At 37.8% G+C, this 18,309-nt stretch overlaps 1 protein-coding gene across 1 annotated transcript in view; it reads right to left on the reverse strand.

The window, feature by feature from the left end:
* Nucleotides 1-18,309, reverse strand: part of PIEZO2 (piezo type mechanosensitive ion channel component 2) — a 188,222-nt gene that overhangs the window by 108,671 nt on the left and 61,242 nt on the right. The window contains exons 5-11 of the mRNA XM_008063492.1: nucleotides 16,028-16,147; nucleotides 13,037-13,075; nucleotides 11,882-12,020; nucleotides 9,939-10,087; nucleotides 6,801-7,031; nucleotides 2,925-3,048; nucleotides 763-1,055 (exon numbers count right to left, since the gene is read on the reverse strand). Coding sequence (XP_008061683.1) covers nucleotides 763-1,055; nucleotides 2,925-3,048; nucleotides 6,801-7,031; nucleotides 9,939-10,087; nucleotides 11,882-12,020; nucleotides 13,037-13,075; nucleotides 16,028-16,147 — 1,095 coding nt within the window. The remainder of the gene's footprint in view (nucleotides 1-762; nucleotides 1,056-2,924; nucleotides 3,049-6,800; nucleotides 7,032-9,938; nucleotides 10,088-11,881; nucleotides 12,021-13,036; nucleotides 13,076-16,027; nucleotides 16,148-18,309) is intronic.

Consider the following 18,309-nt stretch of genomic DNA (forward strand, 5'->3'; position numbering starts at 1 on the left):
ATTAATGAAACACTAAAGTAGTCAATGCATTATACATGTATATCTACACACACACGTGCACACACAGACATGCATGTGGACCCAATGCACACACACATGGTTTTCTGATCTCAAAACCTGAAAAATAAGTTACCTGAGAATCCCCCACTATTTTGGATTATCTAGCCACAGCTTTTATATTATTAATACTATTTTAAAACATAACCCAATTTTAGATTTTTTAATAAAAAACTTTTGAGAAAATTATGTATGGACTTTCTTTCTGACTTTCTAAGAACCTAAACTTTAAAAATAGTAAAGAAATGAAGATAGCCATTTACCATTTTTGAATTATTTTTATTTTTATTTTTTTTTGCATTGGAGTCTCACTCTGTCACCCAGGCTAAAGTGCAGTGGCACACTCACAGCCACCCCAGTGTCAACCTGTTGGGCTCTGATTATCCTTCCGCCTCAGCCTTCCAAGTACCGAGAACTACAGGTGTGCACTACCACGCCTGGCTAATTTTTTATTTATTGTAGAGACGAGGTCTTGCCAAGTTGCCTGGGCTCACCTCAGCCTCCGAAAGTGCTGGGATGACAGGCTGAGCCACCAAGCCCAGACCCATTTTAGAATTCTTAGGGTATGATGTTTGAATCTCAACAATCATTTTACATGATATGTTCATGGGTCATAGTAATTTAGAATCTCTGCAAAAGTAGCTCATATGTATTCCAGGGACAGATGTGAGAATTTAAACAAATAGAGGACAATAGTTTACCTACCTGATATAAGGCCACACAGAACAGAAACAGCACCATGTAGATGATTTTGTACATGACGATTTTACCCTCAAAGCTGACAAAGAAGAACATGCCTCCACAGACATAGATCCAATATTTGATAAACATGGCCACCACCAGATTGCCTAGCACTTTCATGATGTCCTGGTCATCATCTTCTTCTTCTGTTTCTGCTTCCTCTTCCTTCTTTCTCTCTTGCTGCTCTTCCTTCACTTCCTCCTCTTCCTCTTCCTCTTTAGGCTCTCCTTCCACTTGTATATCTTGAAGTTCTTCATCTTCAAAATAAAAAGCCATGCCATTATACTTAGCTGGTTACCTGAGCAGAACCACATTGATGGTGTGTGATATAGGCGGGACATAGAAACATGTACTTTATGAGTTATGAAATAATTTGGATGATTTTAGACTATGCTAGTAAACATGGCAACATTCATAAATAAATAGTCAATTTTTATAGCCTTTCTAAAATGGAATTTAAAAGAAACCAAATTTGGCAATATTTTAATACTAATCTCTTTATAACATCTTTTCATTTCTAATATCCAATGACAGCTTTAAACACTACTATTTCATGGTTTTAGACAATCAAGCACTTACTAAATGTGGTTAATTCTAACAATTTTAACCACAGGCATGACTTTAAATAATTAAAAGTGTAAGAGTTAAAGTCAACTATAATTTAATTTAAATTACATTTAAAGAATAATTGTAATTTAACTGTTAAAAACAATTTTATGCATTTAAATTAAAATTTTAATTTGTCTTGCTTTAAAATATGCTAAATATAGGGCTCAAGTCTGTTAGAAAAGCTTATATCTGAATAATTTGAAAAACTTTTTCAAAATTATTATTTGGATTAATTTAGATAGTTTACTCAAACAACTAGCAGATTCACAGAGGAGAGTGAATAAACATGAAGTCAGAGCTCAGAGTAATTGGTGAACTCAAAGTAACCATTCTTTACCAAAATTAACTGGTTAATTCAATCACTCTGTTAAACAGAGACATCCAAACTCATATAGGCAAGACTTAGATTTACAGATTTCTGTTGTTGAAAACAACTTAATGGGAATTAGCTACAGATCAGCTAGGTAGACAGACAGGATGGGTCCGCCAGTTACAACGCAACAAACTTCCTGCTGGTTTCTGGGACTGAAACACCTATGTAGGTAAACAAGCTCCCTTCAAGCCCTTTAAACTAGAGCAAAAACACTGACTGCTGGGATTGTAAAATAAACCAATCAGCTCACTGCTATGTGCCAACCAATCAGCTCACTACTAGACCCCTACCTCCTGCTGATTGATTCTTAGTACTGCAATCAGCACAGCCAGTGCCAACCAATCAGCTCACTGCTGGTGCTAACAATCAGTTCGGTCTTAGGGCTATATAAGCATCAGGTCCCTCCCATTGTGGGATCTTTTTTTGTTTTCTCAATAAATCCTACTTTTTCATCTTCTGGGCTTCTATTTTTGTTTTCTCAATAAATTCTACTTTTTCGTCTTCTGGGTTTTGGTGTTCCTCATTCTTCCTGGTTGCCAGACAAGAACCCAAGCCCAAAGAGAGCTGCTGAAGATTATTGGAACTGAAGAGCCGTGTACCCTGGAGGCTGGCTTGTCAGCCAAGGGAGCTGGCTGAACTGAGAGCAAGACTCCAGAGCTGAGACATTTCTCGAGGCTGGCTTGCCAGCCCACCAAACTGGCAACACTGTCAGGGCTTGGCTTGCCAGCCCATTGAGCTGACACTCTTTGGGACTCTTTGGGGCTTGGCTTGCTGACCCATTGAGCTGACATTCTCAGCACTGGGCCAACCAGACAAAAATCCATATCAGCATTTTTAAGAAAGGAGATGATTTATATTTGAAAGATTTGAGTCTGTTTCTTGGTTCCAATATGCACTACAAGTATGACCTTGGGGGAATCATTTATTTTCTCTGAGCCTCAGTTTCTTCTTCCATTGGGGATCACTTTTGTGAGGATCAAAAGGTACATTTTTAAAGCTCCTGTGAACTCTCATGTATACTCTAAAAGCCACATACTATACTAGTGTTATTTATGACTTTAAATGTTTGGCTGCTATTTAGTCTGAGGCTTTCTGATATATTTTAGAGCTGTTTCTCTGTAATTTTACAGAGCACAGAACTTACCTTTTTCTTCATTTTCTTGACTACCAATTTTGACTTCAGATAAAAGAGCTTCCTTTTCTTGAAGAGCTTTTTGCTCTGTGAGGTGCTGCCTCAGCAGTAGCCAAAAAGTAATAGTGAAAAGAATCTGAAATTAGAGAAGTAGCAAAACAAGAATTAGGCGACCAATCGAAGTGTAAACACATTTCAAGGAATGCAGTGCCTTCTCCACATTCCAGTGGGAGCACGATAAACAAACATTTTTACTGCAGATAGAGTCAGGGCACCCACTTGATCTCAGCTGAAATTCACTGCCTTCTAATCCCTTTTCCTGAGGATGCTTTCATGTGTGTGTTGGTTACCAGAAGGGTATTTAGCACCATGCAAGGCCCCAAGGAAGATGAACTGAACCATTCAAAGTCCTTTCATCTAGGAAGGAAGTCATCTTCAGCAGTGGTCTCCCTCAAGCTGCTTGTCCCTGGTTTGATTTCTTCCTAACTGTGGTGTCATCGCCATTGTAAAAGGAAGATAAACTTCCTGTATACTATTCTCTTGAGTCTGCAACATTCCGTATTTTGCAGAATTTCACAGACTGAAAATTTCATCTCAGAAAATAGAATCCCTTATTATTTCTATTAATCTTCCAAAGCTGAAGTAAGACTAATTCTAGATGCCCACAGTTTTATATTGACATTTTCTTAGGGACAAGGAAAAATACTTTTGATATCAAGGAGCTTTCTTCTTTAGGGAATATAGTACCTAAGACATAAGAGGTGTGTGAGTGTGTGTGTGTGTGTGTGTGTGTGTGTGTGTGTGTGTGTGTGTGTGTTGTGTAATAGCTTTATTGAGATATAATACATATACCATATAGTTTACCTATTTAAAGTGCATAATTCAGCGTTTTTTAGTATATTCACAGAGTTGCTCGATTATCACTGCAATCAATTTTAGAACATTTTTATCATTCCCAAAAGAAACCTCATAGCAGTCACTTCTTTTGCTCCCCATCTTGGTCCTAGACAAACATGAATTTACTCTTTGTCTCTATATATTTGCCTAATGTGGACATTTTATATAAAAGGAATTATACAATATGTATTATTATTTTTTCTTTTATTTTAAAGATGTGGGGTACAATTCAGGGTTAGGTATACAAATATTCATTATGCAATATGTATCATTTTTAAGTGGATTCTTTTACTTAGCATAATGTGTTCAAGTTCATTTATGCTGCAGCACGGATAATACCTCATTCCTTTTTATTACCAAATAATATTTCATTGTATAGCCATACACCATTTTATTTATCCATTTACTAGTTAATAGGCCTTCAGGTTGTTTCCATATTTTTGGCCATAATGGATAATGCTGCCATCCATCAACATTCATGTACAAATTTTATGTGAATATATATTTTCAATTCCCTCACGTGTACAAACCTAGGGATGGCATTGCTGGTCTTATGGTAAATTCTAAGTTTAACATTTTTATGTTCCCATCAGCAGTGTGTAACAGTTCTAATTTCTCTATGTCCTCAGTAACTTTTGTAACTTTTTTAAATGAAAGCCACCCTAGTGGATATGAAGTGACATTTTTTTTTTTTTTTTTTTTTGAGTAAGAGTCTCACTCTGTCACCCAGGCTGGAGTGCCGTGGCACACTCAGTGTCGACCTGCTAGGCTCCAGCGAGCCTTCCACCTTAGCCTTCCAAATAGCTGGAACTATAGGTGCGTGCTACCATCCTTGGCTAATTTTTATTTATTGATTGATTATAGAGATGAAGTCTCACCAAGTTGCCCAAGTTGGTCGAGAACCTGCGAGCTCAGGCCATCCACTCACCTCGGCCTCCCAAAGTGCTGGGATTACAGGCTGAGCCACCGAGCCCGGCCTGAAGTGATACCTTACTGTGATTCATACCAGAGTTTTTATAAATATTTGCCAAAGAGGTTTGAAAAAATAAATAAGACAAACAAATGGATCACTGGATATTTTCTAACTTAGCTATACATAAATGTTCACTTATCACTTCCTTTCAATATAAACCAGTGCCAATAAGTCCTGGTAAACATGCACAGGGCCTAAGGAAATCAAAACCACAGGCCTACATTTCTGAAAATCTGGCATTAAAATTTTGGAAGTCACTATGCATATATATATAATAACTATAAATTGGGAAATAAGTCTACTTATTTCTCTAATGCATATTCAGAGAGGTTAGGTGTAATTGGGGGCAGATAAAACATCTTTCCTTGGCAGGGTGAGTTAAAAGTCTGGTTGTGCAGGAGGCAATGAATATGGTTTGGTAGAGCCAGGAGGGAGGTGGGTGAGTCTGACTCTACTGGAGGTGTTCAGCCCAGTGAGGACAAAGGCTAGATTCTTTTCTCTTATTTTCTATCACAGTGACTCGTCTAATACTCTGTAAATAGTGTGTGTTATATGTTTTATACAAATGTTACTGTCTATGCCAAAATCTTACATGATTTGCTGAGCAAAAATATTAAATTATAAAATACAAGTACCGACCTTAGGATCCCAGAATCACTTTTTAAAATGAGTAAAAAGTTTATTTCCCAAATTATGTTTCCTTCCAAAGAACTGTTAATTTTAGATTAAACGGAAGATAATTCAACTCGTTAGTTGGCATGCATGTTTAGAAGTCTCACTGTTATTCTGAGTCAAGTTGTAATGTATTTGCATAATCAAAATAATAAGGTTTTGAATTTCTCTTATAAGAAAAGACTAAGATGTGTGTGTGTTTCTGTGTTTAAGAGGAAAGAAAGAAAGAGTAGAAACACGTTAGATAAAAGTGACTTGTGAATAAGAATACTATGTGGAATTTTCAGCATAGGGTATCATTTGGAGAGAAAGCAAGAATAGGTAGGCATGGAGGTTTGGGATGAATGAATCAATAAGTGAAATTCCCACTGTCCATGAACACAGAAGGGTTATGGTCTCACTTCTGTCATCAGCATTTACCTGTTAGAAATGTTTTCCTTTATTCCATCATCCCTTCATCAAAACATCTGTTACAAGGACCAGTCTTTGGTCTAATCTTCTCAGTATCACCATTTACACCAGATTGCCTTGGCTATGGGTGTCTGGTACTTTTAAAGTAGGGGATTTCTCCCAGGAAAGGTGAATTTCATGTAATGCAAATGAGTGTCTCTTTCAGAGATACTAATTTTTAAGGCCCATTTAACACATTCATGTGTTTGTTTTTACTGTCTTAAGACGAAGTCAGCAACACAAAAAGAATGTGTGTTTAGTCTGCCACTTGTTTAACAAAACAAACAGTAAGTTGGGACACCCAATCTTCTGAAATAAAAACTTCCAAAGTGATTCAAAGAAACAAATGAGTAATGAAAAGATTGTGAACATTCTAACTCAGACGAAGGCATATCATAGAGTCAGTAGAAGGAAGAAAATCAAGTTCATACTTAATTTTTGCTTCTAAAAATGTTTATAAGGACATAATTTGAGAAAAAAATGTTTCCATTAATAATCAATACTTACCTATAACAGACATGTGTTAAGCATGTTTTACAAGTTGATGGTCTATCCAAGAAAGTCCTCTAACCCCTTGATATATTTTACATTGCATCTTCCTATTTCCATATCTAATTTCTACTAGAATATAATTTGTACTAAAAATAATATATACTATAGTTTTTTTGAAGAAAAATATTGTCATTTTTAAGGAAAAGCTAAAATCATGGTATAAGATATGTTTATAGTTAAATTATAGAGACCTCTCGGCCCTATTCATTATTTTTATACAGTCTCAAATATGTTCATTTTTGTAAAGCAGTGAATATTTGGAGTCTAGCTTAATTAGGTTTCTCTTGGATATGATCACTATAATTACTGTGGTTTGTGTCATTGTTTTTCTTGTTTTCACTTACCTTTGAAGCAAGTTCTCCTGGTTCTTTCTTTTCTAAAAATCCTGGGACCTTTTTAATTTCAGGAAGTTCAAAGCTCCATATATACTGTAATATCAACAACAGATTTCCATAAACCACCATGAAAGGAGAGCTGATCATGGCATATTTTCTTCTGTTGCGTATCATCCACAGAGTACATGACCAAATCAACAACACAAAAGTCAACCAGCTATGATAAGTGATGCTCCAGGCCTTGTGGGAGAAAAGAAAAAGTGATAATGGTCAATACAATATACAGTCCCCTCATTCTGGTAAGTTAAAAGTTATCTAAAAAGAAAAGGTCAATGACATTCAAATGAGGGAGAGGTGGTAAAGGAACAGAGAGAACCCAGCCTGTGGCACTGGAAAGCAAGAAAAAAGAAATGCTGATTGTGCTGAGAACGACATTCCTTTTGAACTTGCTAGGGAGTAGAGTCAATGGCAAAGTACTTTTCTTTCCAAGTCTCTTTCCTACAAGTCCCACATCTCTTGATCTTTACCCTACTTTGAAATATTTTAAAATAACAACAAAAACAAAAACAAAAAAACAAACAAAAAAATGCTGTAAGTGTATTCTCCTCCCCAAAATAGTTGGTGTCCACAGCTATTTGTAAGTTATGAGTATGGGTCATTGTGGAGGCTGGAAGTTAGAAGCTTTAAGAATCACTAGGTTGACTTTACAAACTGGGCTTCAGGGGTCATTCTTAATGGATGACTCAAGAAGATACTAGACAGAAATTACAAAATTTACATGAAGTTGCGTCTTAGGCACCCATACCCGAGACAATAAAGCCAAGTTAACAGAGGCCAACCTCAGCTTCTGTCCTGCAATGGTTAGGACTAAAGAGCTGTCAGACTCTTTGGACAAATGATACATTTTCTTTTATTCACAGTGAACTTTCAAAGAATCAGAAACGTATCTCAAATGGCAGCTACCAGAATAATCTGTAAATCAGGCAAACAAGCACTATTTACTTTAGAAATCTCTTATCTCTTAACATAATTTGATATCATAGTTTTTGTGAAAAACCCTTAAAAATATCTTCTAGTATGTTTGGGCTACTTGAAATCAATAGTATTTCTGAATTTCATGAGTTAGTTCCAAAGCTCAAAATGTTTTACAAGTCTGTCTTGTTTCTAGAAATTGGGTATTAAGATAAATGAAGTCAGCATGGAGTAGACAAATATTTTCTCTTAGAAATTTGCCTATTTGTCCTCAAACACCTCTAACTTTTTAAGGTGATGAGTTATTTTAAACTGTTGGTTAAAATACATGATAATTATAAACTGGACATATAAACTGCTTTTATCAAAATTAAGTTAGTGACTGACAAGTATTATCAAGTCTGAATTATTTTCATGAAAATATTATTTTTTAGAAATAGAATTTATAAGTTAGGTAATATTTAATATATTTGCATTAAATAACACATTTAATAGTCTTGCTATTTAATGCATTTATCTGAGTATGAAATGCAGATATGCCCTTGCCCTTCTTATGTGACAGGAAAATAATCTTCAAAGATATTATAATCCCAGAAGATTCCAGCCCCTCCTTCTACCACATGATATTCTTGCTTGGGAGAATGAGGAAGAAAAACAAGTTATGAGAATTTTTAAAAATTTCTCTTCTTTTTAGTGCCAAGTCATTATGCCTTTTGGTTGTGGTGGCTGGGAAATAAAATCTGCACTGTGTTGCTTCCTATGTTCAGTTTCAGAGTTGTCTGACAGTTTAGTATATTTGCATTTTGTGTTTTGAATAAATACACATATCATTTTAACGGACTTGGCTCCTCAGGACTTCTGTTTCTGTGTGTGACAAAAAAGTCTCCTGCAACAGGGAGCTTCCAGGGAAGGCAGGCACTCAGAAAACATTAATGTGACTCTGTTAACACAACGAAATGGTGCCAGTCAAGACACATCCTTAATGAAGGATTATGTTGTTTTTACAATAGACTTTTTTCTATGAAGTAACAAGATGTGTACTCCAGTATTTTTTAAAGCTCTAGTTTGTTAAAGAAAATACCAAATTATCTGGATTAGAGAGAAGAAAAAATAAGTGCATACATTTTTTAGTTCTAAATCAGAATTTTTAATTGTGTTTATAATATGTTTGATGTTAACAATTGGAGACTTGCTATAGTGTAAAGTAGAGGTTGATATATAGAAAAATGTCAAAAAGTAATCAAAAAACAAAGAATTAATTTCATGTAAAGAATCAAGTTGTAAGCCCCAAAATAAGCATCTTTGGTTTTAAGGAAGCTTTCTTTTTTCCAGCCTCCTCTTGCGTGTGGTTGTGTTCCTTACTAGAACTGAAGTTGAGTGACTAACAGTTTCCTCTGGGAAGCATCTTGATGTAGTATTTGGAGAAATTGTGTCTAGGTATTCTTTCCTTCCTAGAGTTACAGAATATTTTCACTTTTTTTCATCAAAGCTGTCCACATAGGATTTCACCATGGACCACAGAATTTGAAAGAGTTGTATTTTCAACAAGAGTGTTAGGCTTCTCAAAAATAAATCAAATTTCCCAAGAAAATCTGGTTTTAGGAAAGGGAGAGATTAGAGCTTCTTTTGTCTTCTATTTATAGGCCAAAGGTCTACCTTTGCAGCTGTGATGTTGGAGATGGAGAATGTATCAAGAGGTGAGTAAAAACATTCACAAATGGAGTGCTCACAATCAAAGAACCTCCTGGGTGCCATGGCTTTATGCTCACATCGGCAAAAAGTTATAGTAGCCAACATGGAATAAAGTCTCACCCAAATCTAAGATGAGATGTGAATGTAACTTTCACTATCTGAAAGAAATAAAACAGTCTATATTAACCTGGCATATAGTTAGTACCTTTTAGAAATACTACCTAATAAATATGTCCTCTTAAATTGGCAAGATAGGGGGTAGTGTGTCCTGATAAGCTAATTTGAGAGAAGTATATTAATATTTAAAGGAAAGATGTGATTTTGCAATCTATAGTATAAAAAATTAACATAGCCATCCATTCTCTGCCAGGGTATTGGGAAGATTCCTATACTCATGCTGGCCCTGAGAGGATGAGAGCTTAGAGCCAGCCAAGTTGTGGGCACCACGTTTCCAGCACCCTGGCCACTGCTGCTCATACCTACCATCATAGCAATGAGGGCACAGATGTAACTTTGTTTCATAATAAACTGGAACACAGAGACCATGGCGTGAACTTTGACGCTTCTTTTTTCTTCATGACTCCATTCTTCTTCAAATTCTTCTTTCTCGTCTTCTTCATCCTCTTTCTTTTCTAGATGGACAAATAAATGCAACTATGCAAACTTGAAATCTGTATAAATATTTCAAGCAGTGCAACATATGTATGATTGTGGCAGAGTCTCTTATTTAAGATTTCAGAAAGTATTTCCAATTAGTAAAGCCTTTATATTATGTTATAGATTCTGCTTGGTCAGTGTAATGGGACTCATCACCTAGAAATTGAGGGAAGAAAATTTCCATTTGAGAGGGTAGGGAGGACAGCCTCTAAGATGGTTCCCAAAGCTTCTCCTTCCTGGTGCTCGTGCCCTTATGAGCCCTCCCTTTGAGTGTGGGTGGGGCCTGTGACAGGCTTCCTACAACTAGAGCGCTTTAGAAAGGATGTAGTGTCACTTTCAAGATTTAGTTTTAAAAGACTGTGGTTTCTGTGCTGAGCACCCACTGCCATGCTATAAACTGCCCTGTGGGGTGTCCCAGGTGGCAAGAACTGATGTCTCTGCCAGCCAGCAGTCAGTAAGAGCCTGGGGCCAGCCAATAGCTATAGAGTGGGCTTGGGAAGAGATTCTCCCCTAGGTGAGACAGCAGCCCCAGCCAGAAGCATCCCTGCAACCTCATGAGTAACCTCGAGCCAGAGGGACCAGCCTAGTCACACCTAGATTCCTGGCCTGGAGAAATTGTGCCATACTAAATGCTGTTAGAGCAGCCACAATGTAAAATTCAAATGCCCTTTCTGTCTGTCTTATTTAAGTTAAGTGGGCTACATATAAGTGTGTTACAGTGGAGAGTTTCTTAGCATCACGAACAGGAAGTATAAGCCACTGAAAAACCAGTGACTGTGCATACCCCACGCACACTCCACCTTGAAGCTGCAGTGTTTCCTTGGCAATGAAACATAAAAAAGCAGCAGGACTGAATAAGTCTAGCGTTTATATAGAAAAGCTCGTGGATCACACACAGTGATGAAAGCACCACATCTGGTGGATTCTAGAGTTACTGGCATGCTACTTCTCTGATTGTGACAGTTTGTGTTGCAATTATAGATTCAATTTTCTTTAAAAACTTTCAGGGTTTTGTTTTACTTTTGAAAGTTCAGTTCATGATTTGAGTGTGTTTGGGTTGTCCTTGTCAGCAGTCAAAATTCTATTTATTCGTTCTCCTATAAATATTGTATAAGTAGAAGGACATCTAGGCTGTGACCTGAATATCTCGAATGTGAGAAGTCATAAATGCTCATTCTTGGGCCCTGTCCTATGTGTTTCTGGTGCCGATGCTCTGAAGACCACCTTTTGGAGAGCACTGCATTTCCTTTTCATTTTAAGCCCAACTTGGAAACTAAAACATACACGTGGGATGCAGAGACAGGTAACAAACCAGCATGGTGCTCTGTGAAGCTCACAGGTGTCATCTGGGGTTGGACAAAAAAGGGACTCTTTTTCAAAACATGCATATGTTAACCAGAAAAACTGTTCACCAAATTATACATCAACTAAAAGAAAGACCAACATACATATATACATGTAGGTGTAATACTATACATAAAGTGACATATTTAAGATATTTTTCATGCCTTTCTTCCCCAAAGTTTTTGCTCAGTTATGCCCCTTATTTTTATACAAACTTGGTATACAAATGGCAATATGCTGAGGCAAAATACAGGCAGAACTTTTAAAAATGAGCTTAATTATACTGACCATGGAAGACAACATTTCCGTTTAAAAAAGAGAGCCAAATCAAACAACAACAAACCAAAAAGAGAGAGAGGTCAAGTGTATGAATGAAAGGGAAATTCAATCCTGAACATAACACATGCCCTAGGGCTGGTTCCCACCTGAGGATTCATCAGAGGGCTCCCACCGGTACTGAGGGGTTGAGTACAGGTCAGTTTTGCCAGGGCCATTCTCCATGGGCAGACTGGGGTGGATGGTGTGGTAATCCACAGGGTTGCCGTTCACAGTCACGAGTAGGCCCTGCCGAGAGTACAGGGAGAGGGACACCTGTCACAGTAGCTCTGGGGTTCCAATGAGGTTATACCTGCTTCTTCCCTTCCTCCACCCTTCATCTAACAGTGAGGAGTCATTGCAAACTGAGCATTTAGATAATCGTCCAAATACTTTCACAAGACGAATCGTGCATATTCTCTCTCCAAATCTAGTCTCCACCAAGTGATAGCAGTAAAATGTTGCATCTGATCTTGTCACACTTCAGTGACAAACTGTGCGATGCACCCTCTGTCCTCAGTATGAAATGCCACCCCTCATAAAAGGCTGATGAAGACCTTTAGGACCTGGTCTCTCACCACTGTCCACCTCCCAGCCATCCCTCCAGTTGCTTGGAACTCCAGACCTTTCTTGGACCCTGGCCCAGCCCTGTCCTATCCCATGCCTCAGGGGGTTCTTCAGCATTAATGCCAACGTCCTTCAGATATCAGCTAACAAATCATCCTCTGAGGATCTGTGTCTGACTACAAGGCTTCAGTTCCCTGAATGTATCACTACATTCAATTGCCTGCTTTCCCTCTGTCTCTGGTTGCATATTTTTTGAGATAAACATATAAATATGCTTATGCACATATATGTGTGTGTGTGTGTGTGTGTCCTAGACATGCAAGACTTCCTATTTAAATTATGTTATAGGCCTATTTATAGAACAAAATGCTTTTTATAAAAAGTCCCACAAATATTGCTTTTTGAAAGTTTAAAATCTCAGGCAACCCCTTCAGGTCCCCGCCTACTGTGGGAGCTTTTTTGTTCACTCAATAAATCCTGCTTTCTCAAAGGAAAAAAGAAAAAGTTTAAAATCTCATATATGACTTAGTGTTTTAACAGCATTAAACTAGATATAATTTCTGCAAAAAAAAAGATTGAAAAACTTCTGGAAATCTTATAGATCATTAAAATCCACTCAAGGGTGCGAATTCCATTTCTGTCAATTTTATATCACTTACACAAGCATACATAAATGATAATTCTAAGGGTATACTAACATCAGATGGTTTGTAGTCATCCTGGGTCATAGATAAAAGCTGAAAAGCAACATAGGACAGCATGTTAGTAGGAAAGCCAAAAGCATTTTTAATGTTTACATATCTATACCCAGTCTTTTTAGCTTGGTGGATGCTAGTTAGTTAAAGTTGCCATGCAAAATATAAAAAGACAAATAATTGAACAGAATTATTATAACAAACAGAATGTTGCTGTTTGTTATAACAATTTTCCAGCTTCCGATGTTAACTTTTGTTTATAACAGCAAACAAGCCGTCATAAATCATGTGACTATAAAAGCTGTTTTTCAAACTTTTTTCTAACAGGACAAACTGTTTCATTATATACTTCTAGAGCTCTGTGAGATGTCTACAGAATTTCATTAAGTATTGACTTTCAATAAATTGAAGTTTCATAATAAACAATTGACTTGTAGTGCAGTTTGGGATTATTTTAAAATTTGCATATTGTCTACAACCCAATGATTATTATATGCCTGTGCTTTCTAATTGTGTTAATGCCAAGTGGTTTGAGCTCCCCTCCAATAATAATTCACACATAAAGATTCTGCAGCATAGTTGGGTCAGACTCATTTACATTTTAAAAAATCAATGAAGATTCCAAAGAGCTTGGATATATGTGGGTTCTATCAATATCGACCACACTAGACATTAAAATAGGCATTTAAAATATTTATTTATTCATTCAAAATTGTAAAAAAAAATCGATGCTAACATATATAAATTATTTAAATAACTATATCTAAAAAACAGTGAAAAGAGTGTCATTGTTTTCTACTTTTGTATAGCTTTTAAATGTCAGGCTTAATACAAGACAACTGGATTTTCACATCTGCTTTTGCATTCACTCTGCTGTGAGATATTCTTTTGGATGACGTATGTAAAGGAAATCTGGCTTCACAGAAGTATGCAGCTGGAGAAGGAGGGAGTATTTATTTTCAATACAGTGAAATTTCATAATAAACAATTGGCTTGTGGTGCAGTTTGGGATTATTTTAAGTCTATCTAGATCACTGCGGACAGTCTTCATTGCTACTGCATCAAACTCAACCAGTGATGGGTTTTGAGGATTAGTTGCAGAATGGAATCTGAAACTGTATGAATGACTTTTTGCACTTTGTTACATTAGCCCACTGGCATATCATCTTGCACCTTGAATGAATCTTTTACCCGTGCGGTATTATGTCAGATAGGGAGGACTCAAGTTGTTGGCTCAGCGAGTTACACAGCTCTGTCAGATACTGACATGCTTCATTATGCGATAAGAAGAAACGCATTTGTGAGACCACCCTGATCTCATCAAAAAGCCACTAAATATTGGAAAGTTTTCTAGCACTCAGTGGTGGATACAAGTTTTTTAAAATTCTAATTTTTATTCACATGCTTAGATTTTAGCATTGGATATTAGCAAACGCTGTCAGTTGTCTGCCTCAAATTGATGAAGCTCACTTCATTTATTTTCAAGTAATCATCCTCCAAGTACCCAAATCTGAATTGCCATATTTGTCCACGAGCATTCTTTCAGGTAAAAGCAGTTGCTGTGGAAGCAGAGGGAGTTTAGTCCACAATGCCTTCATTGTCTGCACTTTTCATGGCAACCCAAAGTTGTCCTACTTTGTAGGTGGCATGTTATATAGACTTTGCATTTTGCCATACAGAATATTAGAAAAGATGTGCATGCCAAGGTTATGATTTAAGAGCATTAATAACTCTTTCTGGTTCATCAAAGACTTTTTAAAAGTGAAATGGACCTTTTTGTTTTGTCTTCCCTGTAAGCCTGGCAGTGAAGGGCTCCATCTACAGTCACTGCTCTATGCCTTGGTACCATGGCCTTGGTTTGTGCTCAGACACAGGTGAGCACAGGTTTTACCCACCATTCCCTTTGAACTATATCAAGGCAATGATTTTGTTTTTGTATGGAAATAGTTTTGAGCTTGGGGATCCTGTGAGTCTCGGGATCCCCAAAGGTCCACGTCCTTACTTTAAAAATGGCTGGGCAATCCTGGGCTGTTGATACTTATAATTTAGTACAATGGGCAAGATAATCTGATACCTGGTGAGGTTAGAGAGCGAAAATAGCCCCTGAAAATTCCAAGACATCTTTGGGCACCATCTCTATCTCACAGGGCTGTCACCCCTAAGGCAGTTCACATTGTTTTATCCTCTCTCAACACACGGTAGTTATGCAGAGAATAAGATTGTGTCTTAGAGAAACTCGCCTACCACCAAAGAAATCCACCGAATTCGCAAACATGCTGGGAAGCAAAATGCTGACCACCCTAGAAACATAAGAGTATTTGTTTTCACAACATTGCAGATAGGCTGTTTTAACAGGTCAGTATTAGCACTGACTGAGTTGAGTCCAAAATGATCAATATATGATCAAAAGGTTATATGAAGTACCTACTATGTACAACATATATGAGTTACCTGATTTATTCAATTGCAACTCCCTTTTCCTTGTCAACACACATGGACATCTCAAAGGAGTGAGAGATTCTTAATACATCCATATAGATTGCTTGGGTCTTCTCTAAATGGCTATGGAGCTATTATTGAAGCCAGCTACTCAAGAGAGTGAAGTTATTTTCTGCTATGTATCTCGACACTGAAATTTTCACCACCCCAGTGCTAACAGATTGCTTTGTTATTTTTGTTGGTTTTAAACACAATTTTTTTATTTAAAAAATTAAAAACATCCTTTTTAGGATTAAAAGACTTCAGTAGAAAGTACTGAAATATAAAATAATGTTCTTGGTTCTCACAGGGTCTGACAGGCCCCTGGTACTTCCTTTGGACACAGTGTACTCCCTCTCTGAATAGAATTCTCTAGACTAACCCTCCTAAATGAAATAATTTCTAAAAACTATGAGCAACCTGCAGTTACATATTATATTATAAGCCTCTTAATAAACAGTAAAATGCAAAAATAGAAAAATTAGGGAAGGGAAACGTCTTTCTTCAAAGGCTTACTTTTCTCTCATCGGTCGGGTAATGGGTTGCATACCACAGGCTTCGCCTCCTCTCGGCCGTTATTTGGATGGGGCTACAAGCTAGGGCTCTGTCCTCTTCCTTAGTCCTCTCATCTTGTACCTGAAACACAGAATAACAGGAACAGCCCTGCTTGCTGAAGCAGTTTCCTAAGTGCCTGAGTGACCAAGAGATTCATCTTTGCCTCAAGATGATACATTTTCAAAGCGAACATATACAATAGGTGAGAGATTTTTTTAAATGACAAAAATGCCGCCCTGTGATTATAAGCACATCGATATTATATGTCTCCTGACTCCTACTAAGCCCACGTATTACAGAATATGCTCTAATGTTCAATATCCATAGTTTTTCACATGCATTGTCAACTGCACTAGAAATCAATTATGCAAATGGTTCTCAGAGTAAGAGCCTTCATGGAAGAGCAGTTAATTGTGTAAGCCAGCTGCTGGCAATGTTTAATTAAGATGGTATTTATTAAAGGCAGAATCATCTAGAGCTCATACACAGAATTAAGCAAGGGCGTTTCTGATGCACAGAACTGTTCCCCTGCCTAATGAGAAATTTCCTTGACAACTGGTCTACAAGAGATGAAAAAGAGGGCCTATAAAGAACAAAATGCACTTGTGTATTTGAGTGTGTTTTCCCCACACAGGTGCCCCAGTAAAAAGGCATTTACATGTCACTGATACTGGAGTGGAGGGAGTGAACTTAGTCTCACTGGCCTGTTCTGGGGTTCCAGTATGCCAGGGTAGTGTACCTAAGGGGATCACCCCAACTATATGGATAGGGATTTATGCTTGTCAGGGGAGGGGGGTCATATATTACATTGAACTCTTGTCACCTGCTTCTCTCCCTCTTTCAAACATATCCGATAGACTTCTACCTCAGGACTCCATTTGGTGGCTGGCAGTTTTCATTAAAAGTGCCAGATTATCTGGAACTAGAATATAATCAGCCTTCTCCCTGCCTCAGTGAGCCAGTCCTTGTGTCCTAGCCCATTTAAGATCTAGCCTACCTGAAATGCTGATGCTAGTATACAACCCTATTCTGTACATACCCGCAGACATCGTGATTTGTAGCACTGCTACTGCTGTAGAGCCTAAAGCTTAGACTGTCTCTCAGCTCTCTCATTGCCTTCCTGTGCTCACCAGACAGGCTGGGACTACAGAGGAGGAATACCACACAGCTCTGAAGCCTTGAACAAGCTACTGTTATCCAAGAAATGATGTGACATATCACAGAGAAAGCTAAAGGTGTTAGAAATTCTTACTGATTTGAAAGCCTTAAAGTAATTTCCATTATGTGTAAGACATTGTTCGAAAATAGTTCCCATAATATACTTTGATTTTTACATACACATTTTTATTTGTGTATAGATACATACACATATTCATATGTATGTCTACTGAGTAAGCAAACACAATAATCACTTTAAGGAATTTTACTGGTCAACTTACAATTATTTACAGTTAAACTTTAGAAAAGAATTGGAGGAAAACAACACAAAAGGATAGGATTCCCTTACTATCCATTTTATTACTGTACTTCTATGGGAAGCCTGCTCACAAGGATGGCCTGAGACTCTAATCCTACAGGTGGCTGTCACCCCAGGCACAGCCTGCATAGTGAGGAGGAGAACCCCTGTAGGAGGGGAGACAGGACAGATCCTCATTTCTGCAGGTGGCACTTTTACCAGGGATGGACAGACACACGATCTGGCCCAGTTTCATGGTCACTATCTGATTCAGATTCTGTCTGCTTCTTTGGGACTGGTTTTTCTCCTGTGGAATGTACAGTACTTCTAAGCACAGGCCTTGCCTGCTATGGTCATAGCTCTGCATCGTCCCCGGGGTTCCTGAATGACATAATTAGCCTTCTGTAAGTACTTATTGATTGACTGAATAAATGTGGGGCTGTAGCCTGAGGGTGTGAAGACAGAAAAGAGAAAAGTAGGATACTGCTCCAGGGCCCCAGGCTAGAAGTAACTGAAGGAGGTGAGACTGGACCACAGAGACCTCACCTCGCCTTCTTAGAACTGTATCTGGCTTATGGGCTCCCTCGGGGTGGGGTAGGGGTAGGTAAAAAGGGGCTACCCTCACCCAGGCTGCTTGCCACACTCAGGTGCCAATAATCTACCTTACAACTGTGCTCCTGACAGTAATTTAGGAGAAATAAAAGCAGACTGAAGTCTCCAGTCACCTAAAGCAAAAAGGGGGAGGCCACACGGGCATCGTCCACTCTTCGAAACAGCTGTGTCCATG

Source organism: Carlito syrichta, unplaced genomic scaffold (assembly GCF_000164805.1).
Source record: "Carlito syrichta isolate Samal-C Ts95f unplaced genomic scaffold, Tarsius_syrichta-2.0.1 Scaffold306873, whole genome shotgun sequence".
Taxonomy (NCBI): domain Eukaryota; kingdom Metazoa; phylum Chordata; class Mammalia; order Primates; family Tarsiidae; genus Carlito; species Carlito syrichta.